This window comes from Delphinapterus leucas, chromosome 2 (genome assembly GCF_059928025.1).
Source record: "Delphinapterus leucas isolate spDelLeu-1000000601 "Yukka" chromosome 2, BTC_Dleu_Yukka2, whole genome shotgun sequence".
Taxonomy (NCBI): domain Eukaryota; kingdom Metazoa; phylum Chordata; class Mammalia; order Artiodactyla; family Monodontidae; genus Delphinapterus; species Delphinapterus leucas.
The window spans coordinates 168,118,308-168,143,715 of NC_143130.1; the positions used below are offsets into that span (position 1 = coordinate 168,118,308).

General features: G+C 55.6%; 1 protein-coding gene across 2 annotated transcripts in view; it reads right to left on the reverse strand.

Moving 5' to 3' along the window:
• The window catches only part of TTC7B (tetratricopeptide repeat domain 7B), a 239,346-nt gene that overhangs the window by 13,344 nt on the left and 200,594 nt on the right, over nucleotides 1–25,408 (reverse strand). For both annotated transcript variants that reach the window (XM_089908118.1, XM_022576286.3), the window contains one exon: nucleotides 18,519–18,721. In XM_089908118.1, coding sequence (XP_089764244.1) covers nucleotides 18,519–18,721 — 203 coding nt within the window. The remainder of the gene's footprint in view (nucleotides 1–18,518; nucleotides 18,722–25,408) is intronic.

Genomic DNA, 25,408 nt, shown 5'->3' on the forward strand with positions numbered 1-25,408 from the left:
GTCCTGTGCCCTCGGCAGTCTCCCTTGGCCCCGATGGCAACCTGGCTGTCTAGAGCCCAGCGCCCCTTTACTTGCCCTTCAGAGTTCATGGTGTGGTGATTTTGCTAGTCAGGAAAAAAAAAGGGAGAGCTGACCTCAGTAACAGAAGGATGACATCACCTCAACATCAGTATGTCTGAGCATCTCTCTGATTCGAGCGCTGGAAGGACTAAGGAGGCGTCGGCTTCCTTCCTCCCTGAAAACCAGCGCAAAGGCAGGCTGGGAGCTGCTCTCTCTCCTTACCCCAAGTGCTGCCCCGACCCCTAGCCCTGGGGGTGGAATTACTTTTATCTGTGTCCCACACTGCAGCAGGCAGGACCCTCGGAGACCAGGCCGGCAGGGTGACAGGGAGTCCTGTGCCCGGGCAGGTGAGCTCCACACCGGCCGCAGCCTGAGGCGAGGCACTCATAAATTCAACGAGCTCGCGCTCAGAAACACCAGCGTGAGCATCTCCAGAGCTCTGCGTGGTGCACTGACCTAACTGAAGAAATGTCAGATCAAGCCAGCCCCACGCAGCATCAAGGGATACCCGTGAGAAGGAATCTCGGGGTTACCTCTGCACCTCAGGCTGGGCGGGGGCCCTGGCGAGGGGCGAAGGGGGGAGCTTTGGTGTCCCCAGAAAGATGTGGAGATCCTGGGCATCGTCCTTACTCTGAAGCCTGGGACAGTTCTTGGTAACGTTCCAGATAAATCTCTAGCCTCGCCTCCCTCACTCTGCCGTTTGAATCACGTGCTTTGTTGTTGCAACTATTAGCTCAGAGTCTCAGCGTGAACGGGAACGTCAGCTGCCAGCTCTGAGGAGAGAGAAAGCCACAGCTTGGCCCCAGGGCTGTGGGACCTGCCACGCCCCAGCCAATGTTTTCTGTGGGTTCTAACACGGCTCCCCGTGCCCATACTTTTCCATTGGTAATGGGCAAGAGACTCCTGGCTGACTTATTTAAACATCTCCCTGGTTGACTTATTTATAAATAATAAATAAGGGGGATATCCACCTTCCCCAACAGCAAGTCAGGCAGGAACAAGAGCAAGGGGTGGCCTGGAAGTCAGCATTTCCCCACGGTCTGAGTTACCCACGCGGTGGAAAGTTTGGTGCTAATCACCCCCGGAGGCCGAGGCCCAGCCTCCCACCCTCAGGGGAGGCTGTTGCTACTCCGGGTGTGTTTGGGAAGATGGCGTTCCTCTCGAGGCCTGTGCAGCCCGGCCAGAGAGTAAACCGGGTCCTGCTTTGGGCCCAGCCTCCCCGTGGGGTCCCAGGGCTTCCACAGGTGAGAACAGCAGCCCAGGCAGTCACCTGGCTCTTCCAGAAGCTGGTGGGAATGGGGAGGGAGACATGACCCCAGAGCCCTGGAGTGGGGAGTGGAGGTTCTCCACGGTCAGAAAGAAGATTCACAGGCCACCACCTCATTGCTGAGCTGACGAGCTTCCTGGGAGAAGCCAAGGGTGGGAGGGTCCTAGAAACTCCAGCCCCACTCCTGAGGTCCCAGGCTGAGATCCCTTCCCAACGACCCTGACCCACCCTCATCAGGCCTCTGTCCCAAACTGTCCTCAGATGGGGGGATGGGGTGGGGGAGGGTCACACCTTTGACTGGCGTGTCACTGTACGTGAGTTTGAACATTTACCACCAAACAATGAAAGCAAAAGCTGGTCCTGTTATTTCCAGCAAGAAGTCCTGGCCTTCCCTGGGCCGGCAGCTGGGGCTGGGAAACGGCACCCTGGTGGAGGGCACGCCCTCTCAGGCCAGCTCCGTGGTCCACCGCCAGCTGTCCAACTTAGGCAAAACCTTCTCTCTAGCCTCTTTCCCAACCTAGAAAATGAAGGGGTGGAGTAGATGATCTCCAGATGAAAATACTAGGGTTTGGTAGAATTTCCCACCCAGCAAGTATTTTTGGAGCACCTACTACACACCTGGTGCCTATATTCTTTCAGGGCTTAAAGTTTAATTGGAGGAACAAGCAGAAAACACTACAGGGCAGACTCTTTCCTGCTGTCTGCAGGGTAACCGACCACAGCGTGAAAGGAAGGGGCGAGGGGCAGCGGCCGGCGCGGCTGGGAGGGCTTCCCGGGGGAGGAGAGGCCCAGAGCAGACTGCCCTCCAGCAGCAAAACTGGACACAAGCAGGAGAGCGGCCCCGGAGGCACGTTCCCTACAGCGGCGCAGTAGCCCAGGCGGAAGAGAGGGGAGCAGGCTCTGCTCTGATTCTGTGGGGGACCTGGGGACGCTGGGGACCTGTGTGCTCTGGAACCCGGTGGGCACTCAGTAAATGCTGCTTGACTGACAAGCAGTTCCGGTCCCTGGCACGTGCTCAGTATACTACAGGCACTCAATAGATGGCTGTGTATGGGCGTCAACTCCCTGCTCAGTCACCCACTCCAGTCTAGGCAGTGCCCACCCTAAGAAGGGTTGGCACCCTCCATGGCACCCGGAGCAGGGGAGCGGAGGGGAGGGCTTCCAGGCCCCAGCCCTGCAGGCTCCTTGGGGATATCATGGAGAACGTCAGCTACACGACGGCCACCAGGACGCCTCAAGGCCAAGTGCTCCCGTGACCGGGCTTCCAGCAGGTCCTGCCGGGGGCTGCCCACCCGAGGCCCACCTGCTGGAGCGGGACAATGCTCCCCACCTGCCCCGCCGGGACGTGAGCGCGGTGATTTACTCTCCGCCAAGGAGGACGCGGTCACTTTGGCGAGCGCCTCCCCCGTCCCCGCCAGGGTTTGGCATGAACAATTTTTCCATTTTTACACAGGAACAAACAGAAATGATAAGACAGTTTCTGATGACGGGAGGACAGGAATTGATAAACCTTGGAAAAAACGTTTTCCACAAATAACATGAGGACTCACCCCACGGAGTGCGGGCAGGAAGGTAGGTGTGGGCTCTGGGACCCCTGGGCTGGGCCGGGCCAGCCTGGAGGACAGAGCCCGGGGAAGCTATGCTGCAGTGAGGAAAAGAAAGACAGGCAGTTTGCTCGGACATGGGGACTTCCTCGCCTGGGCTTTTGTTATAAACGTTCTCCCCAGGGCCCTCAGGCCTCGTCCTGGGACATGCGGGGAGCAGCTGCCACCAGGAACCACGTGGCTGCCGGGGAAATGGAACAACCTGGCCCGCTCTCTCTGTTTCCACAGAGCCGAGCTCTTACCATTGACCACTTCAACACAGAGTAAACAGCATCAAGATTAGGGCCGTTTCCTCAAAACTCCCCCATCAACCCCCACGGGAAGGGTGCAGTGACGTGGTGGCTCCCCTGAACAGAGGCCCTCAGGGCTGGGCCTTGGTGCCCAGGGCCGTGAAGGCTTCTCCAGGCCACGTGCCTGTGCAGGGAGCTCCCCAGCGGATCCCTGAGGGGTCGACCAATCACCTGGATGGAGACAGGCAATCGGAGGAGGAAATTACAGCCACTGGAAATATCACTCCCGTGGTTAAGCTCCTGCGACTCTCACGTGTGTGGACTTAGGGAAGGTAACACTCACTGGGTCCACAGAGGTGGCCGCTCGCAGCCAGTGGGGACCTGCCCCGGGCTCTGCTGCCCCAGGAGCTGAGCGGGTCTGGTCTCAGCTTCCTGGTAACCCTCTCGGGCACCCCCTGCTCTCCGACTGGGGTACTTTGCTGAGAAGTGAGCCCTGGCCTTCTCGCAAAGGACCTAACGTCCACCTTGCATGGGCCCTGGGGACCTCTTCACCTCACCCTCTGTTCTCACAGCCATGCTTCCTTGGGAAAAGGGAAGGTGCAGAAACCTAACACCTGCTGGGCAGCTCTTACGTGCTGGGCAGGTGCCCTCACAACACCTATAAGGATAGACAGCTAGTGGGAAGCAGTGGAAGATCACAGGGAGATCAGCTCAGTGCTTTGTGACCACCTGGAGGGGTGGGATGGGGAGGGTGGGAGGGAGACGCCAGAGGGAGGGGATATGGGGATGTATGTGTAGGTATGGCAGATTCACTTTGTTACACAGCAGAAACTAACGCACCATTGTAAAGCAATTATACTCCAATAAAGACGTTAAAAAAAAATAAAACAGGGTGGAATTCTCATTTCTGCATGACAGAGGCCAAACTGTCCAAGGTCATAGGAATCGCCCATGGGTGGTAGAGCTAGAATTCAAACGTGGGTCTTCTTGGCTCCAAACTGTGAGCTCTCCCAACGACCTCTCCCTCCCGGCCACCTGCCCGGGCAGTTCTGAGCCGCAGTCTAACGACCTCTCCCTCCCGGCCACCTGCCCGGGCAGTTCTGAGCCGCAGTCTAACGACCTCTCCCTCCCGGCCACCTGCCCGGGCAGTTCTGAGCCGCAGTCTAACGACCTCTCCCTCCCGGCCACCTGCCCGGGCAGCTCTGAGCCGCAGCCTTTCTCCCCGTTGCCTCCTCTCAGCTGTCGTCTCTATGGAGAGTGGTGAGGTGAGCTCCACTGCATCTGTGCCCCAAGCACCCTGCGTCCGCAAGTCCTGACTCAGGGACACCTGTGCTCTTCTTTGCCGATGTCCACTGCTCCCCCTTTTCCTCTGCCTCCCTCCCCACCCCTAAACCATCTGGATCGGAGTCCAGCCGTGTGCTGGTAACGTTGCTCTCCGAAAGAAAAAACCCCGGATGCGTAGCATTTGCCACTTTCCGTGGTATAAATACTCCCTCCGCGGCTGAGTTCACAGGACGTCACTGTAGGTGGAGCTGGGAAGCCGGGAGCAGAACGGCCCACCGGCCCCGCAGGCACCGTCTGCGTCCTCTAATTGGCAGGAGCCCTGAGCTCCTCTCCCCCAACGAGAGCAGAGAGGGGCAAGAAAGGCAGGCGATGCTGTTGCCCTGAAACGCGTGCACCCCGTCGGCCAAAGCACATGTTACCTTGATGGCTGGGCGGGGTCAGCACAAAAATACTATTTTCTCCAGGATCGAGGACAGAAAGGGAGAAAAGAGGCCCGTTTTCTTCTGTCATCAAGCAACTTGACTCGGAGAAGCTTAAGGCATCGTTGAAACGCCCTCATAACGCCTCCGAAACCTGGCCTTTGTCTTCTCCCATTCAGTCTCCAAAGGATCATTGGGCAACATGGCCTCCTAAGCCTGGATTTCCCTAAAGCCAACTTTCTTGTACACCGGGCTGCGTCCTGTCATACTCGTGGGTGGGTGCATGGTGGTCGGGGGTGACTGGAGGGGCCGCTGGCAGCAAGGAGGATGGGATTGCAGCTTTAATCATTCCAGAGGCAGGAGCAGATTCGTCCCCTTTGTGTAAGACACCAGGCAGCAGGTACAGAACCTAACAGCTTGTGGGAGTCCTAATTAGAGAGCCAGGTATAACTCCATTGACCTGCCCGGCTTTGAAAGGCCTGGAAAAATGCATGTTTGTCCTTAGGAAGAAGCAGATTTTGCTTCTCGTTTGTTCTGCAAGATCCCCGCAGGGATCGCTTGCTGGTACTTCGATTCTAGCCTCCTGCATCTGCCCGGATGCCCGCTGCCCGGACGTGGAGGATCAGAGAGAACCTGCGGGGACCCGGGTCCTTACAGGGGAGGGGACGTTTTCCACAACAGGCCTGCTTCACGCCTTTGTTTATGAAGAAAGACACAGCATCGTACCCCACAGCTTCCCCCGTGGGGCTGGGCCAGCAGTTTCTGCTTCATTTGGAAGGACATCAGCCAGCATTTCAATTACGGATCTAATCAAGACTGACCTCTTGGCAAGGCCAGATCCCAGGCTTAGTGTGTGTGTGTGTGTCCAAGATTCCTTGGAGAAACAATCACTGCTGTTATCAGCTTGGGTTATCCCCCTCCCAACCCCGCCCCCCCAACCCGGGAGGCTGCCAGCTGGCCAGAGAATCAGGTCTCCAGGAGACATCAGGAGGGGACAGTTCACATTTTTCTCGAGAACCAAGGCCGCATTGACTGTCAGACACCATCAGAGTCTAGGTAAAGCTAGAACAACCCCTGACACGGAGCAGGGGCTCAAATACCGAGTCCTTTGCTGCTTTACAAGCCTTCTGGGCGACTAGCTGATGTTCTGAGAGGCTTGAAAAGAAACAATACCTGCAAAGGTATTTTAAGAGACAGGTGTTATGTAAACACCAAGCAGATGAGGAAGGGGGAGGGAGAGCGCAGCCTGGAGGAGGAAAGAGAGGGACCGCGGGACAGTCAGTGGACCTGGCGGGAAGTGAAGGGGCAAAGTAACCACGGGGCGAAGTGGTCGGAGTCCCAGGAACCTTGGCGGAGGAGCCGTCGAGCTAAGGAGCTCGCAAAGGGCGTTCCTAAACTCTTGGAGTCTTGGGCTTTCTGGACACCGAGGCCCAGATCTGAGAGCTAGTGGGGGGTCTCTAAGACCGCAGTTCTCTTCTCTCCCCAGGAGGCAGCTGAGGCCTTCCTTGGAGGCACTTTGGGGTAAGGCCACCTCCGGACCCCGGGCAGCCTTCTCACCAAATACCCCAGCGTGGGGCCCCTGCACACCTTGTATCCCTCCTTGGTCAGCAGGTTTCTAAGAGCAAGGGGTCTGCGATGACAGGCCCCAGAGGAGGCTTCTGCACATCTGGATCCAAGCAACGACCTTCCCAGAGCCTGAAACCTGGTGATTCTTGGTATTTCGTCATTGGTGCATTTGGCATTCCTTCCTCCTAAAGCAATCCTTCACCACCACCCCACCCCCTTGGTAACAGGAGGGACACCAAAGGCTAACCCAGAAACTTTTCTGCATGTGCCTGGACTCCTAAATCAGTGCTGAAGCTGTCGATTCAGGCATATCCAGGGTCCGGGCAGCTGTGAGCAGGGATGCTACACAGCAGGGAGAGACCCCTCTGGGCAAGGTGAGAGGCAAGAGGAAAGACAGAGACTTCACTGCAATTGAGAGCAAAAGAGAATGGAAGACAGGCTCGGCAGTTGCTGCTTGACTGTCAGGTCACAGAGTCAAGCCCTCCAATCCCCAGAAGACGGTGAGAAATTCCACTCCTCCCACCAGAGCAAGGGGCAGAGTTCTCTGGGGCCAGGGTCACACTGGAGGGGTCCAGAGAGCTGATGCCTTTCACCCCACCCCCAACCCAAGAAGGCAAGTGCTATTATCCCGTTTTACAGAGAAGGAAAGTGGGCATGAAACCTTCAAAAGTGATGCAATCAGGATTCCTGGTGGGTCTGCCACTCAGTGCTGTGCCCTTGGCAAGTCCCTTCCCCTGTCTGTCTCAGCTTCCCCAATTGTAAAAGGGGATGCTTAGATTAGGGAATTCCATTGGCGTTCTAAATCCCGGACTGCTTTCAACTGTCTGGGGAACATCAGGTCCAAAGGCTTTCATCTGCCACCTGTCCACCCTAGGCCCTCATCCTTGATATTGGTGAAGGAAAACCAGAAGCAGTACATGGGGGAGGCTTCTCACAGGAGGTCCTCTCTAGACCTTTGGGCTGAAGAGTTTTAAGCTCAGACTGTCAGAAGGTCCGGACAACACATGAGAGAGACATGGCCCAGAGAGAGCCCAGAAACACCAGCAGGGGTGTCTCTGGGACCAGCCCCAAATGATGGGGAAGCAATTCAGGCACGAGACGGGTCGGAGGCTGCCAGCCCGGGTGGCTCCAAATGCCACCATGAGAAAATGGTGGCGGCTACGCCCTCTGGCTGAGTTCAGAGGCAGAGGCTGCGCGGGGGCGGAGGGTACTGAGGAATCCAAGTTAAGCAGCAGGGCTAAAATCCTGGGAGGCCTGAAATAAGGAGGGGGATTAGGAACCGGGGTCTGAGAACACAGAAGGACACTGGTAAGTGAAAAAATCTGGATCAAATTCCTGATCCAAGCTAGGGAGCAATAACTGTGGAAAGGCAGGAAAGCAGTGGAAGCGAACCATCAAATCGTCCTGGAATAATGGGGCAGAATTTCTAAGAATAAATGGTTTGGGTAGAGTATGTCAGATTTTAAATAATTTTAGATCATCATTACTAATGAGACACTGAACCACTCTGCCTGTAATTAGTCATCTAAGACTCCAAAACAAAAGAGGAATAAACACAGAATTCATTTTTTCCCTTAAGCTGCAGCAAAGGAAAGCCTAGTGACACGGCTTGCATTTCAGAGCCTGCCCTGGGTCTGTGTTGCTTCTGGGTCTGTGATTTCAGTCCTCAGGGAACGCAGGGGTGGCCCGATGCCACGGGTCCCTGGCCAGCACCCAAAAAATGCTGCAGTGGGAGGATGGACCCAATCATCAAGCAGAAATGTCTGCAGAGAACATCCCTGCACCGACTGGTGCTGTTTGGGGTGGGAGGGTTTCTGGCGGGGGCGGGGGGTGGCGGGAACAAGGGCCCCAAGTCACACAGGAGTCATGCGGATGTACAGCACACGTTCCGGATTCCCAGGCGACACTCCTTTTGCTCCAACGAGAACACACGTTCCCAACAAGCCAGAAGCACACAGTTTCAAAAGGATGTGAAGACATAGCTTGTGTCGTAAAACCTTTCAATTACCTGCTTCTTCCCTCAAGTCATTCCCAATACCTGCCACCCCCGTCCCCACTCAAAGGTCCTCTCTGCTGGGTTCGCTCCCCTGATCCGCTTCGGCAGACTCGCTCTTTGACTGTTTCTGCCACTGCTGTCACCTCCCTCCCAAAGACGGGTGCAGGTGCTCTGCAAAGCCGGTTAGGGCAATGTGGCCTCTCCCTCCCTTCCTCAGAAGACGCCCCTCCCCAACCCAAGCAAGATGTGAGAGCAGAGAAGATATCTTGGTGCTGTGGAAATAAGGAAGCTGCTTTCATCTGGGTTTGGGGTGGGGGTCAGGGGCAAAAGAAGAGGCTCCCTCAGTCTGGGACCAAGAGCAGAAGGTGGTCTCGTCCTGAACGGGACGCCAGGCTCACAATCTATGGAGGGAACCAGCAGGAAGGGCTGAGGGTGTGTCCCGAGTCACAACCAAGGGACAGAAGATTGTCCTTGGGGAGAGATGGCTTGGGGGTGACCAACAGAAAGTCCACTACAAGAGAATTCACCTGGCCTGAGGGAGTGGGGTTTGGACGTCCGTTGTTTTCAGACAGGAGATGATGTTTAATGATACTTGCATGGCACACAGGGCTGAGGCTATCCCTTTCTTGGCTCATCTGTAGCCACAGGACATTAGCAGGGAGGCTCTGGCCTACAGGGGAGGTAACAGGTGGGAGAGCTCTGGCCCAGGAAGAAGCTCTGTGTGGCCGAGGAGGGGTGCTGCCTGGGTCCACGCAGCTCCAACCCCTTGGCGGCTGCCACGTCAACACGTCTGCCTTGGTGCCCCCGGCCACTCGGGGTGGCCATTTCAGCCTCCCCAGCACTTGAGTCTGAGTCAGGCCTTGGGGCCTGGCATCTAGCTTGGCAGGTGAGCTCCTCTGGGGAGCGGGGAAACAGAGCACAGGGGCTTCGACCAAGGAATGGTGGATTCTTTTTACATTACCATTTTGATCTCTGGTCTGGAACTAGGTCTCTCGTGGGTGTGGTCAGGTGAGTCTGTTTCTTAGAGGTGACCCTCCCCGACTGGACTGAGAGAGCCTCGCAGGCCCGGCAGACAGCTGCACGGGGGCGCCTGCCCGCCCTCGGCCCGGGCCTCGCCACTGTGGACTCCAATAGCATCCCACGGCCGTCTGTGGTCTAAGGATGGTGAACACCATGCTCCCCAAATGGGGTTCAGGGTCTGACACAGAAGAATGTGCTTGGGGACAACAGGACAGAGTGTCTGAACTTGAGAGGGGTCGTCACCGCGCCCCTCCCGGGGCCCCTGAACAGAGGGCTGCCCCTCCAGACTTCTGTCATGTTCAGCCCCTGGAGCAGGTCCACAGGTAACCACTAAGCTGACACACCTGACGGGGGCCCTGCCTGGCAGCCCAGCAAGTCCTCTCTGAGATCCCGCTGTCCCGGGACGTGCGTTAATTAGCCCTGTCCGGGCCTCCACGGTCTCCAGTCCCACCTCAGTGTCATTTCCTGTCCTCGTGGTCGATGGGACTTTGTGCAGAGGCGGAGCCACAAAGAGCTAGTAAACCTGCCCGGCGGAGCCAGCATGTTCCCACGAGAGCTGCTCGGTCTATTCAAGGGAATTAGCACCCAGGCTTTGGGGGGCTTCACTCATAAAAGCGGAGTAATGACATCTGTCAAGTTCACCGTCGCCTGTAGCTGTTCTCCCCCTCCCTCCTCCCCAGCCCACCCGCCCCACGCCGGCCGGCCACCCCTGGTCTACGCAGTCACTGGGCTGCCTCAGGCAGGGCGCCTTCCCCCAAGGAGCAGACAGACCCATGAGCAAACAAGTCCGCGTTGGTTCAACCGGTGCTTCCAGGGAGGGAGGTCAAGGGGCTGAGGGTCCCTCTGTCAGGGTAGGTAAGTAGGGGGCCAAGAAACGCTTCTCAGAGGCAGTGACTCCTGAGCTGGGCTCCATGACAGGCTCTGCCCTTCCTGCCGCCCAGGCTGATGCCTGGTACCTGACCGCCCCTGCCCACAGGTCGAGGGCCCACCCCACCCTGGCCATGGGGGCACCCATCTTCCACAGCAGCCCTGGTCTGGCCCAGCTGGGCCTCCCCCTGAACTCAGTCAGAAGAGATGCTTTCTGCCTCTACCTGACAACAAGTCAGGCCAACTGGGGCCTCCACCGTTCCCTGGCTCCTTTCAGCCTTGATAACTAGGGCCACAGGCTCAACAGAAACAGTCAGAAAGTAATACGTAAAAAGGAAAGTGTAACACCATGCTCTCGGCCAAGCACGTGCCATGATATATTCTTTTTTTTTTTTTTTTGTGGTATGCAAGCCTCTCACTGCTGTGGCCTCTCCCGTTGTGGAGCACAGTCTCCAGAGGCGCAAGCTAGGCGGCCATGGCTCACGGGCCCAGCCGCTCCGCGGCATGTGGGATCTTCCCGGACCGGGGCACGAACCCGTGTCCCCTGCATCGGCAGGCGGACTCTCAATCACTGCGCCACCAGGGAAGCCCCATGATATATTCTTATTTCAGCTCCTCCAACTGCTGAAATTTGGTTCAGGAGGAAAGCCACACCCATGGTCAGTCCCTTCAGAAAAGAACTCCGTGTCAAATCGAGGCAGAGAGGCTTCCACCACGGGCAGGTGGGACCTAAATTATGGAGACTGGTAGTAACGCTCATAGCTAGTGCTTATGGAGGGCTAGGCAGCCTGTGTGACTCACTTAACCCGCAAAATCACACCGCCAGGGGATCACCATTATTATCCCCATTTTATAGCTGAGAAAATGGAAGTACAGAAAGATTAAGGGATGTATCTCAGGCCACACAGTTGGTAAGTGACAAAGTTGGGACCCAGGTGGGTTGGCTCCAGTGCCATGCTCTCAACCTCTGTGCTGTCCTGTCATTCAAGCTGGAGACTCTTAAGTGACTCTACCTTCTTGTCCTGGCTCTGCTCCTAACTTGAAATATGACCTAGGGCAGGTCACCAAGGGCAGCGTCCCCATCAGTAAAAATGAAATTCTCTATTTCATATTTCATACTGCAAGAATAAACATCAGATACGGTGAATGAGGTTTTACATTTCTCTTTTGAGGTTAAGGTTATATTCGTGCTAATTATTAATAATTCTTGGGGGACTTCCCTGGTGGCACAGTGGTTAAGAATCTGCCTGCCAATGCAGACATGGATTCAAACCCTGGTCGGAGAAGATCTCACATGCCGAGGAGCAACTAAGCCCGTGCGCCACAGCTACTGAGCCTGCACTCTAGAGACTGAGAGCCACAACAACCGAGCCTGCGTGCCACAACTACTGAAGCCCGCACACCTAGAGCCCGTGCTCCACAACAAGAGAAGCCACCACAATGAGAAGCCCGTGCACCGCAACGAAGAGCAGCCCCGGCTCACTGCAACTAGAGAGAGCCCGCGCGCAGCAACGAAGACCCAACGCAGCCAAAAATAAATAAATAAATCTATTAAAAAAAGAAAAATTCTTGGAAGGGCCTGAAGCTGTCAAAGTTGCTCAGAGGCAGTGTGTACCATTAAGGGACTGGAGGGAAGCTGGAGTGAGGAACAGGGGCTAAGCATCTGGTAGAAGGCCCTGCTCTTTCCTCTCCTCTGTTAGTTCGAGTCCCAAATACTGTCAGTAAAGACAGTAGAGAAGTTAAGGCCTGTACACTGTTCAAAGAGTACTGTCAACAGCACACAGATGGGTAGGAAAGGTGGACATCTAAATATTTCAGCAGTCTTCCTTTAAAGAAAACAATTGTTCTCCTTATGTTTAAAAGCATTTTAAAAATCCTGGAAGTAAATGAAATACAATTAATAGATGAGAAGGCTTCTCACTAGACGATGGTAGTGTTTTGTTCCCTGCCAATCATTCTTTCTATGTACAGAGAGAAATCGATACTTTGGATGAAAGAGATCCGTTTCTCAAGATCAGCATTTGCAAGGGGAAGGGTATCTCCATTCGGCTTCATTACCTTAATTGTACCTGGGTCTTATCCAGAGTAACAGGAAGGATCAAAGTTCCCTTCTTTAAGACTGGCTTCTCCAAGGGAAAGATGCGGAGCCCTGCCCTGTCTGGGCCCTGGGCCCTGGGTACCCCTTACTAAACTGATGGATAAGCTAGACAGATACACAGACAGATGCCGCCTCTGGAATCACCCTGAAAAGTTCACGACTTCATGCTGCATCTCTCCTCCAATAGGGGCATCAACTGGAAAACGTGCTTCTAAATCATAAAATAGACACAAGCAATTTCCTCCAAGTCTCATGAAACACTTTAAAAGAGGGAGAGAGAGAAAAACACCAAAGTTTCATAATTTAGCAGTGCAAGCTGCCTCAGGCAAGCCGGAGTCACCTCTTTCCCTTGATTCAGACCTGCCCTGCCTGCCACCCTTCTGGCTCGTCATGTGCAATGGGATGAAGTATTTTCGCACAGTAGACGAGCGTGTAAGCTTGAGGACAGTTGAAAGAAAGCTCCGACTTCAGGTCCCTCTTTGAACTTCAGAAGAGCTGCCGCCATCTCCGAGCAATGTCATTAGCCTTGTTCGGATGCTTCTGGCTCAAACTTTAGAGCTGCGAGAACAACTTAAAATGAAGTAACCATCCAGAAGACTTGTCCCCCTGCACCGCGCATTTCAGGTCCTCCTTCCAGGCCTCCCGCCGACGTGGCGTGCCTCCGGGTATTTCATAACAGGATGCACTTTCCCGACAGCGCGGCCGTTCTCTGCCAGCCTTTGCTACTAATGTGCTCCCGGAACAGAACTGCAGCACCCGTTCTCAAGTTCTCACACTTGATGTCACTACAGATTTCTGATGTTTCTGAAAATGTAAGATCACGGAGGAGACCCTCGAAGCCACCTGTGCTGAAATCTTTAGCCTGGAGCTGTCTGGATTGAACTGAGGTGTGGGGTGAGGCGTGTTTCACGCCTCATCCACAGAGGTCAGCCAGCACTTTTGGACCCTTCATGCCCCAAACAAAAAGTCTATTCTATTATTCAACTGGCCACCTACAAGAGCCCCCAAAGTGTCTTTCCACTGAGCAGGAACCCCCTGCAGCCTCCCTGGGGGTCCTTGCCGAGCTATTCATACAACCCACCATCACGGGGCCCTCAGGCTGAGGCAGGGAGGCCTCCGCCCCACTCCTGGGAGGACCCCTGGGGCCTGACCCCTGGCCTCCGATGGTCTCTCTTCCCCATCGTCCTCCCCTTTCTTTGGGGAGCTCCACCAGTGGGCCTTTCTCACTACTTCCTGTGGCAGAGGGGGTGAAATTCACACCACCCACCCCCGGTCTCCTAACTACCCTCCTTTGAAGGACGGATGGCCTCTGTCCCTGTCCGGGTGTCCGGCCTTGTCGTGGGACCTTCGACATTCAAGGGCGTGGTCCCTGGTGCTTCCTCTCTGGTTTCTCCCCGCTTTGGCATTAGCTCTGAGAGACCCTCATCTTGCCGTAGCTGGAGGCCCATCCCTTGGGGACACGTCAGTCCTCTTCCTTCCCTGCAGGGCGGGGGTGGGGCACGAGCGGGGCCCTTTGGGCCCAGCCCCTCTCCAGCTCACACCCTCCCCAAAACCGCCCGAGCAGAGCACGCCTGTCTCCCTCTCCTGCGGCCCCGGCCTCCAGCACGCCCTGGGCGACCCCCACCATCTGCTTCTGTTTCACACCTCTTTTCGACCTGTCGAGTTCATTGGTGATGTGCTCCAGGATAAGTTACTTTCTCAGCAGTATTTTCCCCTCTAGTCTTACCAACATCAGCTCCCCGCACACAGCCTTTCTGGCTTCCTTCCACGTTCATCTCCCTCTTGAAGGCTCTCTCTGTTCATTTCTTTTTTTTTTTTTTTTGCAGTACGCGGGCCTCTCACTATTGTGGCCTCTCCCGTTGCGGAGCACAGGCTCCGGACGTGCAGGCTCAGGGGCCATGGCTCACGGGCCCAGCCACTCCGTGGCATGTGGGATCTTCCCAGATCGGGGCACGAACCCATGTCCCCTGAATCGGCAGGCGGACTCTCAACCACTGCGCCACCAGGGAAGCCCCTCTGTTCCTTTCTTACCCTCCCATCTCACACACTGCCCTCGGGAGCCTAGGGTGACGTTATCAGAGGGCAAGCAGGTGGCCCTGTTTGCAGAGCCTGTCCATATCCTGGTCATCGTGTCCCTGTCTACCCTGAGTCCGTGCCTGTCCTTGGCCTGGGTGGTATCACCCAGAGGCCGTTCCTCTGCCCTTAGTCCGCCGTGAGTCCCATTTCCCTCCTCTACCCCCTCCTCCTGAGCACAGGGTTACTGGTGTGGAAACAGTTGCTCAATGTTTCATTAATTTATCTCAGGTCCTGGGAGTGAAAGGCTTTTTACCATGGCATGCAAATGTATGTAAAGTTATATACTTATGCAAAAATGATATGAAAATATGCCTTTAGGTTTTCTGGAAAAAAGTCTGATCACTCTGTGATTCCCTCCCCTTGTCAACAACATCACTTTGTGATTCCTTATCCCGTCAGCTCACCGCTCCCTTACTGTCTGCCCACACTCGGCTCTCTTGTCTTGTGCTAACTCATTATTAATATTAAACACATTACTTCTCTTCTTTCTTTGCCCTGTATGTGAATTTAAACACATCTGTGAAGGCTGAAGCTATTAGAAAACTGTCAATTTTCACTGGGGTTTAATTTACACTTCTGTTGTCAAGTCTGACCTTGTATTAACTTTAATACATTTAATACTTTAACGAATACCATCTGCCTCCCAGTCGTTATTGCTTTTTAACAATAGTAACGCGTTTGCATTTCTCTGAAATCATGCCTCTCCTATGAGCTGGGCTGGGCGGGGGCACATCCTCCCACTAACCTGCCCTAGAAGGTAGCAAACAATCGTTCCTCAGGGAACAAGCTCGCGCCCCGACTGCTAACCGTTCTCCGTGGCCACCGTCAGCCCCTGGTCTCCACCTGTGACACACAACGTGGCTTCCTTCCTTCAAATTGGCTCCCTCCGACTGCCCCTTGGCCCCTCTCCTTCCTCTCTGAGCATCAGGGCTGACGCAGACGCACTTTCCATCCTCTGGGCTTTTTCCATGACCTGCAATCTGCCTGCAGTCGGTTCCTTCCCTTGGAAGCCCCTTGGCTGGTTCTTTGGGGTGGTGCTTGCTGCTGCGCTCAGGTCCTTCAAACTCCTTCTAGTCTGACCTCTGACCCTCGCCGTGGCCTTGCGGCCAGGCCTCCTTGGCCCACCCTGTCACTTGCGCACCCCACTCCTGAGAGCCAGGCAGGTGCCAACGCTCATATCTGTTTCCGCCTCCTCTGCCCCGTAAGTCTAGAGCCCCCGACTCTTCCCTTGGACGTCACCTGGTAAAAAGGCGGCCTCTGATCTCCCTGCTGACAATTCGTCTTCACTTAGGGGCTTGCAAAGCAGTCTGGCTGCCACGAGGGTAGGGGCAGGACCTTCTGTGACTCAATAAGAGGTTTCCCTTCCTGTGCTTCATTTGTGTCTGGGGCTAAGATTATGCCTCTTTATGCACCAAGAGGGTGAGCCAAAGAAACAGAGCTTTCCTGTGCAGCTGGGGTGGGAGGCAGGAAAGAGAGGGTTGTGATGTTTCAGGGCTGGGGGCCTGGGTTCCAGGGGCTGCCCCTCCATGGGCACCGGGAGAGTCGGCAGCACCGGTGGGAGGGGAAGCTGACCTTGGCTGCAGCGGGGCTCCCACCAGCTGTGGCTGTGGCTGGGAGGACGCAGGCCAGCGTGCATCATTTACAAGGTCACCAAGAAGGAACTGGCCAAGACACCCTTTGGGACCCACAACAATCACAGTCACTGGGCAGTTTCGGACCACGAGAATCTGAACTCCTCAAATTTGTAGGCCTGTCGGACTCAATCTGCCTCCAGTCTGGATAGTTTTTGAATGTATCAGGATGCGTGGAGAAGTCTTAAGAGTTTATTATTATCGCAATTTTCTCCTGTTGAGACTTCCAAGACAGCTAATGTCTCCAGGCCAGAGAAGGCTCGGTCGTTGCCCTGGATCCAACAGGCAAGGCCCCTCCATCACCCGGCCCTCGCTCACCAGCTCTCCTCCGCTGGGCCCACTGCTGCTCCTTTCAGAAAGGAAAGCGTCTGGCATTTGGCAGGGAGCTCAGGTGTCTTGACAAGCTCCAAAGGTGAAACTGAAAACTTTCCCGGTGCGATTTTCCTATTTGATCTTTTGTCTCATGTGTTCCCCTTGGGGACGAACAAGAAATACTCCTCTGAATAATTCATAGGCCCCGGGGTAGAAACACGCTGCCTCTTTTTAATAAAAAGGCTGGGTACTCGGTGTTGATTATACCTCTTCTGTGATACTTCAGCAAAAGCAGGGAGATCTCAGAAGCTCTTTACAGATTCCTCTTACAATAGTGAGACAAAAATGAAAAGCCATGGAATATTTTTAACCAAACAAACTAATGTTTGGATAATACGTAAAATTATTTATAAAGCTGTATTGAACTACAAAATGCTCATAAAGGGAAGTTGAAAATTAAATGATTGTAATTATTACAAGGTCTGATTTATTTTTAAAACTGAAAATGATTGTCTTCAGTTTTCTATTTAATGAGCACCTACTAGGTGCCAGGAGCTCTGCTGCCCTCGTTATGTAAACCATTTCATGTTGTTCTCACAAATGAACTGGGTAAGGAACAGCTCAATGCACAGAAACACTGAGCCTCTTAGAGGTTAAGTGACTAGCCCAAGGTGTCCCAGGGGCAGGGACAGGGCTGAGTTTGAACCCAGATCTGCCTCAGAAGCATACGTTTCCCATGGTTCCTAATGCTGGGCACCTGGGCCCTCTTCTGCTGAAAACCACTAGTTACTGCTCAGCTCTGTCTACATTTTGCGATGTTACTGTGAGCAATGGTGAGAGAACAAAGCCTTTGGGACCCTCTAGAGAACATTTTACTTATTGGTTACAAAACCGTATCCTCTTAGCACTGGACAGAAACTCACAGCCTATCTAGTTGAATATTTTCATTTTACAGCAAGGATACCGAGTGTGGAGAGCTTATGGGCTTTCCCCAAAGTCAGAGAGCGAGCGAGTGACACGGCGGGGCCAGAATTCTGTCCCTGGACACCTTGTCCGATGCCCGTTCCTCCACGTCACACCCCCCTGATCATACACGCTGGGCTCCCGAGGGCTGCCCACCTGAAGGACACCTTGGCTGCATTATGGGCTTTTCCCTTCCCGTGGCTCATGAAATCAGAGCTGTCCTACCGCTAAGAATGAAATACAAATTCAGAAGCTAAGTCTGGCCGACAGGCCCAGAGAAAGCAGCTTTTCACCCGCTCCCTGGACCCGGTTCATCTCCAAGTCTCCATCCAGACTCTCGCAGGAAGGGGACAGCAGACGGGCGGCTCCTGTGCAGCCGCTGTGCCCCACGTGTGAGTGGTCTAACTGACCCCGCCCAACTGAAACCGAGGTGGTCGGGTGGCCAACTCCCAGGCAAGGAAGGGAGGGGAGAAGTGGGGCAGCCCCGGGCTCCTGGCCGGGCACCCAGAGGAGGGGCATGTGCGGCTTCAGAGCCACCACACCCGTATGCAGTGTGGACGCTGCGGTGACTTACCTGGGTCCTCTGGGTGCAGTAGGGCTGCCCCCGTCCTCTGACAGGATGCTCCCACTAGCCAGTGGCCTCGGAGACAGGCTGGGGTCTCGGCTCCCTCAAGGTAAGAGAGCCCCCCAGGAGGTAAAGTGCTCTGACTTCTGTACTGAAGGCTTCCCAAGGTGCGGACACCCCCAAGGTGGCTGCTATAAGCAGCTCGGAGACCAAGATGACAGTGACAGTGCCCAGGGCCACAAATATGTCTTTATTAAACCCAGAGCCACAAGGTGGCTTGGACTGCTGGCCGGAGACCGCTGACTCAAAACTCTCCTCTCATACCGATCAGGACCCCCAGGTAGGGTCGCTGAGGCTGTGCGCTGCCGATTCCTATGAGCTCCATTTGCGTAAACTACAACAGGAACGGCGCTCGCTGGCTTTATGCACCCTGACAGCCTGGCAGGCCAAGTGCATCTGGCCTTTGGAACGGGAACAGGGTTTGAGGGTCAAGAACTATGTGCCGCTTCCCGGGGGACCCCTGGTCCAGGGCCGGAGGCCCCGCCAGCGCTCAGACTCACCAACCGCTGCATGCTTTTCACGTGGGTGGGGCTTATGGATAAGGCCTCTTCGTACCACCGCCGGGCCTCCTCGGTGTTTCCTCGGAGCTCGGCAACCTGGCCTCGCATGTACAGGACGTTGTGGGACATCGGGAAGAGGTTGGCAGCTTCTTGGGTACAGGCTGTGGCTTCTGCCGGCTTCCCAATGCCGATGTAGACTTCAGCTGTGAGGAGGAGAGCACAGGTAGATGCTGTCCTGGGCCACTGCCCTTCAGAGGCCCTGGGACATCGCCTCCCCTCCACCGTGGGAGTCTGGCAGGGGCCCACCTGGAATACGCAGGGCCCAGCCAGCCAGCCTAGCCCCCAACCCCAAGTGGAAACAGCCGCGGGCTGACGGTCCTTCCCGCCCACTGTTCACAGGCACTCGAGTCAAGGCCGTGCGGCCTTGGAGGGGACACTTGTCACCACCGATGAGACGGGAGTGAGGCCTGCCTGGGCCCTGCCCCCGCCTTCGGAGGTCACGCATCCTCAGGGCACACCAGGGACACCTGCCCTCAGCTCTGACAACCACAGAAGAAGGGCTGGATGAACCCAAGGACAGGCAAACCAGAGGGGCACAGCCCCTCACAGGGCAATGGCTCTGCTCTCGGGCTGGTTCCCCTGATGCCAGGAACTGTGACAAGGCCAGCAGGTGGTGGCTGCTATGGGCACGACATAAAATCACTGCTCCATCAGACCCTGCCCTGGACCGACCAGGGAAAGCCACTGCACCGGGGGGACTAGTAACTGTATAACACTGACGAGCCATCGCTTTCCAAAAAGCAGGAAAATGAGCTCTCCTCCAATCTCAGGTCTCAAGTCTCCCACGCCTACGTGGAGGGTCCCTAATTGCTCTGCAGCCCTGGCTTCCATCATGCACGTCCCGTGCCCCCAGCCATCCCCAGGTCCTCTCATATCCGTCATTCCCTTAGGGCCCTGAGGTCACGGCCCCACCGCCTCTCCAATGTAGGGCCTGCGTTGGCTGGATGTGGGAAGACTCCTCTCCCTCCTCAGCCACACCTGAGCCCCCGCTCAGGTGGCCGCTGTGCTCCGGGCCCACGGACCCCTCCTCCCAGCCCCGGGGCAGTCCCTTCCTCGCCCGCTCCTGCCCTGACTGCTGGCCTCCACTCCTAGCAGAGAAGGATGTTTTGTGCCCATATCTCCAAGTTACGTGTATACGCACACGTGTATAACGGAAGGCACACGAGAATAGGAATGCTAGAAGAGCACAATACAAAGAAATAGAAAATGTTGACATTTTTCCTCACGCCCCTCCTGTCTCTCCTCCAGCCCCTCTGTCCCGCGCAGCCACTGACAGACCAGCCTCCCCAGGCAAAGCTCCGGTGGGGTCACCACCCTGCTGAAAAGTGCTCCTTCCGTTCCTGTGCACCCCTCACCCCTTTCAGTCTTCCCTGGAATGGCCTCTGGGAGGCTTCTGCTGACCATCCCACCTAAAAACTGCTGCTCCCCCTACCCCGTCCTGACCCAGCACGACCCAGTTCCTTTCCCTGCTTTCTCTTCCGGCCAATACGAGGCTCACCTTGTTTGTCTCACTCACTGTCTGCGGGGCCCCTCTAGAACATAAGCCACCAGCTTCACACTATTCACCGCTGTGTCCCCAGCGACTGGACGAGCGCCTGGCAGTCAGAGTGCAGGAAGTGGCTGCGAATGAATGAACGGTAACAGTAGCTAATAATCATCAAACGTGCTTTGTGCAAAGAAGTGCTCTCACTTCTGCTTTATCTGCACCGTGATCCACTAGGTGCTATTATTTTATCCGCATTATACACACGAGGAGACTGCGGCACAGACAGGCTGAGCAATTTGTCCGAGGTCCCGGGGCAAGGTATAGGCAGGCGTGGCTTTGCGGCTGTGCTCTCAGCTCCCTACAGAGAACAGTGTCTCCCCTGCCTCCAGATAACATCCAGACCCCTTTGCCTGGCATCCGGAGCCCTTGGTGACTGTCTCTACCACCCCTACTAACCTGTGTTCCTACTGCTTCCTACACCCCCGGACTCTGCCGTGTTAAGCTGCCGCTGTTTCCCTGGGCTTTTGTTTATTCTCTTGCCTCTGCCCCGATGGTGTCACTCCTGTACCCCCTTTAAAGCCCAGCTCAACGGCCACCACCCCCAGAAGCTACCTCTGACCCCGTCCCACCCCCCCCAGCTGGAAGGGGAGCCCAGCCTGGGTATCCCTCTGATGGCTGTGTCCCTAGAGACATTTTGTGAGGGGTCCTGGCTACGCCCCCGGACAGCACGTTCTGTTGACATCCACCCTTCTATCTCCCCACCTCCAGCTTCAGGCGCGGAGACTGGAAATTCTGGACAGGGTGTGGTCAGTGTCGATGCCACTGCATGGCCCTCTCCTAAGCACCTCACTTCCCTGGTGACCATAGTCACACCAGTGACTGATTCCTCAGGCCATGAGCAGCCCGGGGGAGGCAGAGACCCCCCCTGCACCCCATCTGTGCTTCTGGCCGTCAGTCCCCCTCAACAGGGAGCAGAGGTGATGGGCTGGCCCGGGGACCTGCGGGGAGAGGCCCAGCCTCTCAGACCTGGAAACTCGGACACTCACATACAACTGAGCTCTAAGTGTGGCCGGGCCGGCACTGCGCCTGCCTCACGTCCTCCGAGACTCCTCTCTTGAGGTACTTACTGAGCACCTACTACACACGGGGCCTCTGTAGGAACAAAGACCACACGCGTCTGTCCTTCCACCTGGGCCTCTGCAAAACCTGCCCTCCTGGGAGATAGACACGCAGGGCTGCCCGCTGTCTTCCAGTAACACGACTCTCTCCAAGCTCCCGCCAGAAGAGTCTGGGGTGTATCTCGCAGTTTCAGGTTCCGGAGCCTGGAGGCTGCGGGGGCAGCAATACAGAATGTTCCTCCCTCTGTATGCTGCCTCCTGACTTGCTTCCCTTTGGGGGTGAGTTCGTGTTCATTTCCAAGGTCCCAGGGCTGCCTGTGGGTGGGTGAGACACCACAGGCCCCTCCCATCTAGATCGCTCCGGAATAAAGGCCAACTTGGGAGAGCGGGGACTAAATGATTCCAGAGCTTTGTTTTGCTTTTGATTTTTAAATTTTATTTTATTTTATTTTCATGTATTTGTTTTTTGGCTGCTTCGGGGCTTAGTTGTGGCACGCAGGCTCTTCATTGCGGCGCGCGGGCTCCTCTCTAGTTGTGGCGTGCGGGCCTAGTTGCCCCGCAGCATGTGAAATCCCAGTTCCCCGACCAGGGATCGAATCCACATCCCCTGCATTGGAAGGCGGGCTCCCAGCCACTGGACCACCAGGGAAGTCCCCAGAGTTTTTATAACAAGAATCAAGGTGTATGTTGCAGCAGTGGGGGGAGCCTTGAACACCAACACAACAATGTAGATGACACCCTGTTCTGTGTGGGTCCCCGTGAAAACAAACACGGGACCGAGTGTCTTCTTGGTTCCGTGTCTTCGGCTACAGGTCTGGTGCCTCTCCTCCCTCCTTGTGATGAGGAAACAGACGACGGGGGCTGAGCTGAGTCATGATTGAGAAGGTGGGAGAGAGGATCCAGACCCCCGAGGACTTCTTTGCCGTGCTGTCCAAGTTGTAGGGGCAGGCTCATGTCACTGCTGAGGCCTGCGCTCCCGAGGCAGAGGGGCAGGCGAGTGCACGGCCTGCGCTGCTCCCTGATCCCTGCGTTTTAAGATCAAACAGAAGGACCCAGGCGCAAAGGGCTGGGGTGATTTTCAAACCATTTCTCCCCAGTGGAGCCTCTTTCCTCCAAAGAGATCTTAAGAGTGGACAGCTGGCCTCCGCTCTTGGTTTGGCCCCCTCTCTGGGTCTCTGAGGCAGCACTGTCTCCAGCTTATTCAAGCCCTCCTTCTCCTTGCTACCAGGACTCTAGGGTACCCCGTTGGTCAGCCAGTGTCAGGGGAACATGGAGGGTTCGATCCCTGCGCCCAGGCCTTGTGTGTGACCTTGGGCAAGGCCATCAACTTCTCTGGCCCTGTTCACCTGCCAGGTGGGGCCTGAGGCTGGCCTGCGTCTCAACCAAGAGGGTGGAAGCCTGGAGCCTTGAATGCCCGCATTCTCGGCTTGCTCCTGCGGGCATGATGCTGGGCTCTGCCCCTGCGACAGCGAGGCCAGCAATTCGGGACGGGTGAATTCGATCAGCTGTGATGCACTGGGAGCCCAGCTGAGGCCAGGAGTCACGATGCATCCTCCGATTCAGCCTCCCTGGGCACAAAGCTGGGAGTGTGATCTCCATCTCACTCCCTGTCTCTTTCTTAATTGGCTCAGAACTCAGGACATAAACAGAGGTGTACTATTTCCCTAAAGCCTCCAAAAAATGCGATCGGTATTGTCTTTTCCCACTAAAACTATGAGCAACTTCCAGCCACATCACCTCTGCATCCCTTAGCACAGGATCTAGCACTTAGTAGGTGCTTAAGGAAAGACTGTAGACTAATGGACACTGCTTGCGGGGCAGAGGAAGGCAACCGTCTCTGTGGCCCAGGTCGATGAGGAGTCAAAGGCCAGAGAAGCCACAGCAAGTGATGCTCCCCTGACCCATTCACCAAGGGCTAAATTCAAGTGAAAACAAAAAAAACACAAAAAAACCCACAAAGGGCCTTTTGAGCTCATTAAGAGATATAAGAGCTTGTACCGAAGGAACAGCAGCAGAGAGGGAAGCTGGCTCTGGGAAGTTAAAGCTGATCGGCTCCTAACAAGAACACAGTTCAGCACAGTGTCAGAGCCCCCGCTGCGGGGCGGGCTCTGAAGGGTCACTCTCTGAAGAGGTCACAGGGACAGAGTCTGTCCTGGTCGCTGGCAGCTGACAGCCTCTAACCAAAGGTAAGGTGCCACGCAGGGTCACGGACACTTTCTACCCCTTTCTGAAGCTCGGACTAAGCTCTGGCTGTCCTCTCTGGACTCCCTTGCCTTCTCCTTGCTACCAGGTTACTATGAAAAATGCTGGAAATACCCCTCCACCCCACCCCCGCTTGCAAACCCTCAATGGTTCCCAACTGCAGGTGAATGTAACCCAGATGTTTTTGCTTCCCGTTCTAAACGAGGACCCTGCTACCTTTTCACTCCCTCCGTGCTCCATTCACGGTCTCACCTCCACACCTTGGCTGTGCTGTTTCTTCTGCCCAAAGTGCCTTCCCTGTACTGTTGCAGACCCATCACTCCTCACCCTGGGCTCCCGCAAACCTCGCCCTGCACACGACGTCCCCCCAAACCCCACCCTGCACACGACTTCCCCAGACAGGCCTGGGTGCGTCACCCCTCCACCGCCCTGCGTGCTCTGGGAAGTCCCTCACCCCAGGCTGCCCCGTGCTCCCGTGACTTGTGTTATCCCATAGAGGTCACGTCCCTGGAGGGCCGGGATCAAGTCCGCTCCCCTGTGCGTTGTGCCTTGCGCAGAGGGCTTTCCGAAATCGTTGGCCAAACCAAGCTAAAGATGGGATCTGAAAAGGGCTGAGCTATAGTGCCAAGGCCCGGGGCCTCTTTCCTCCTCAGTGGTGAAGGGGGCTCCCGATAGGGGGACCTGGAGCGGGACGTACCCACAGCCCCGCACGGGGCCCAGTTTCCTCACTCGTTCATTCACTCTTCTGACACTTGTCAAGCACCTGCTTCACGTCGGTTGCAAGGCTGAGAACCGGCTCCCATTGCCTGCCTTGGGCTCAGGGCTGTTTGGGTCGTGCGCCGTGCAGAGGCGCTGGGCAGAGTGGGGCTGACCAGCCTGGACCCCGCTGGCCAGCTGTGAGCCTGGCATAGGGCTGCATCTGCCCCTGGAAAGCGAGGAAGTTCTTCTCACCAAGGTGCCTTCAGCTAAGGCACACCTGCTCCCTGGGGCTTAGCCTACCCAGAGGGGACATTTCTGTGAAACTCACACAAAGGAGCCCTGTACGTGAGAGGCGGCCCGAGGGCTGTACCTGTGTGCGCGCCGTTAGATCCTTCATTCCACCAGAGGTCTGGCAGAGAGGGATGCAGAAAAAGGCGCGTGGGCCATCAGCTTCTCTCGGTCTTGCAGGCAGCAGGGAGTTAGGCCTGCAGACTCGCCGACCCCCCGAAACCATTTCCCTTTCCCCAAACCCTGCTTCCCTAGAGAGAGGAGACTTGGGAAACAACCTTAGCAAGCTGGTCCTGGGACAGCCTCCGCCGCGGAGGGCAGGGCAGCGCCAGGGCTGGGCGCACGTGTCTGCCGGGAGACAAATGTCTTTGTCTCCACCTTATTCAAGCCCTCCGCAGCATTTCCTACCTGCCACACGCACTTAAAAATCATTATTTTACAATGGGGAGAGGGAAGGGGGCAGGGGCAAGGGAGGGGTAGGGGACTAAGAGGTATGAACTATTAGGTATAAAATGAGCTGCAAGGATATATTATACAACGTGGGGAATATTTTATAATAACTATAAATGGACTATAACCTTTAAAAATAAATGAAGATACAATGCTGATTAAGAAATCATTATTTTAACAGTTATGGAGTGTTTGACCCCCACCTGTTGAACACGGTCACGCATTATCTGTGTGACTGTCAAACTGTCGTCATTTTGCAGAGGAAGGCACTAGGGTGGTGGGACCAGGATTTCAACTAGTGTGAGTCCAGAACCCAAGCCCTTGATGGTTCCGCACAGGCGCCTTCGTAACCCCCCTTGGCTGCCAGGACGCCACGTCTCCCGGTTCCCTTCCGCCTTGCTGACCACTTCCTTTCTGCTGCTTTGGCTTTTCCTCTACTCCCCAAATTTTGAATGTTGAGGGCTCAGGTCTGGGGCCTGGCCCTTTCCCTTCTCCATCGACATTCTCATCACATCCCTTGGCTTTAAATCCCCACTTGCAACTTGATGTCTCTAGCCCAAACCTCAAGCGTAGACTTGAATATACAG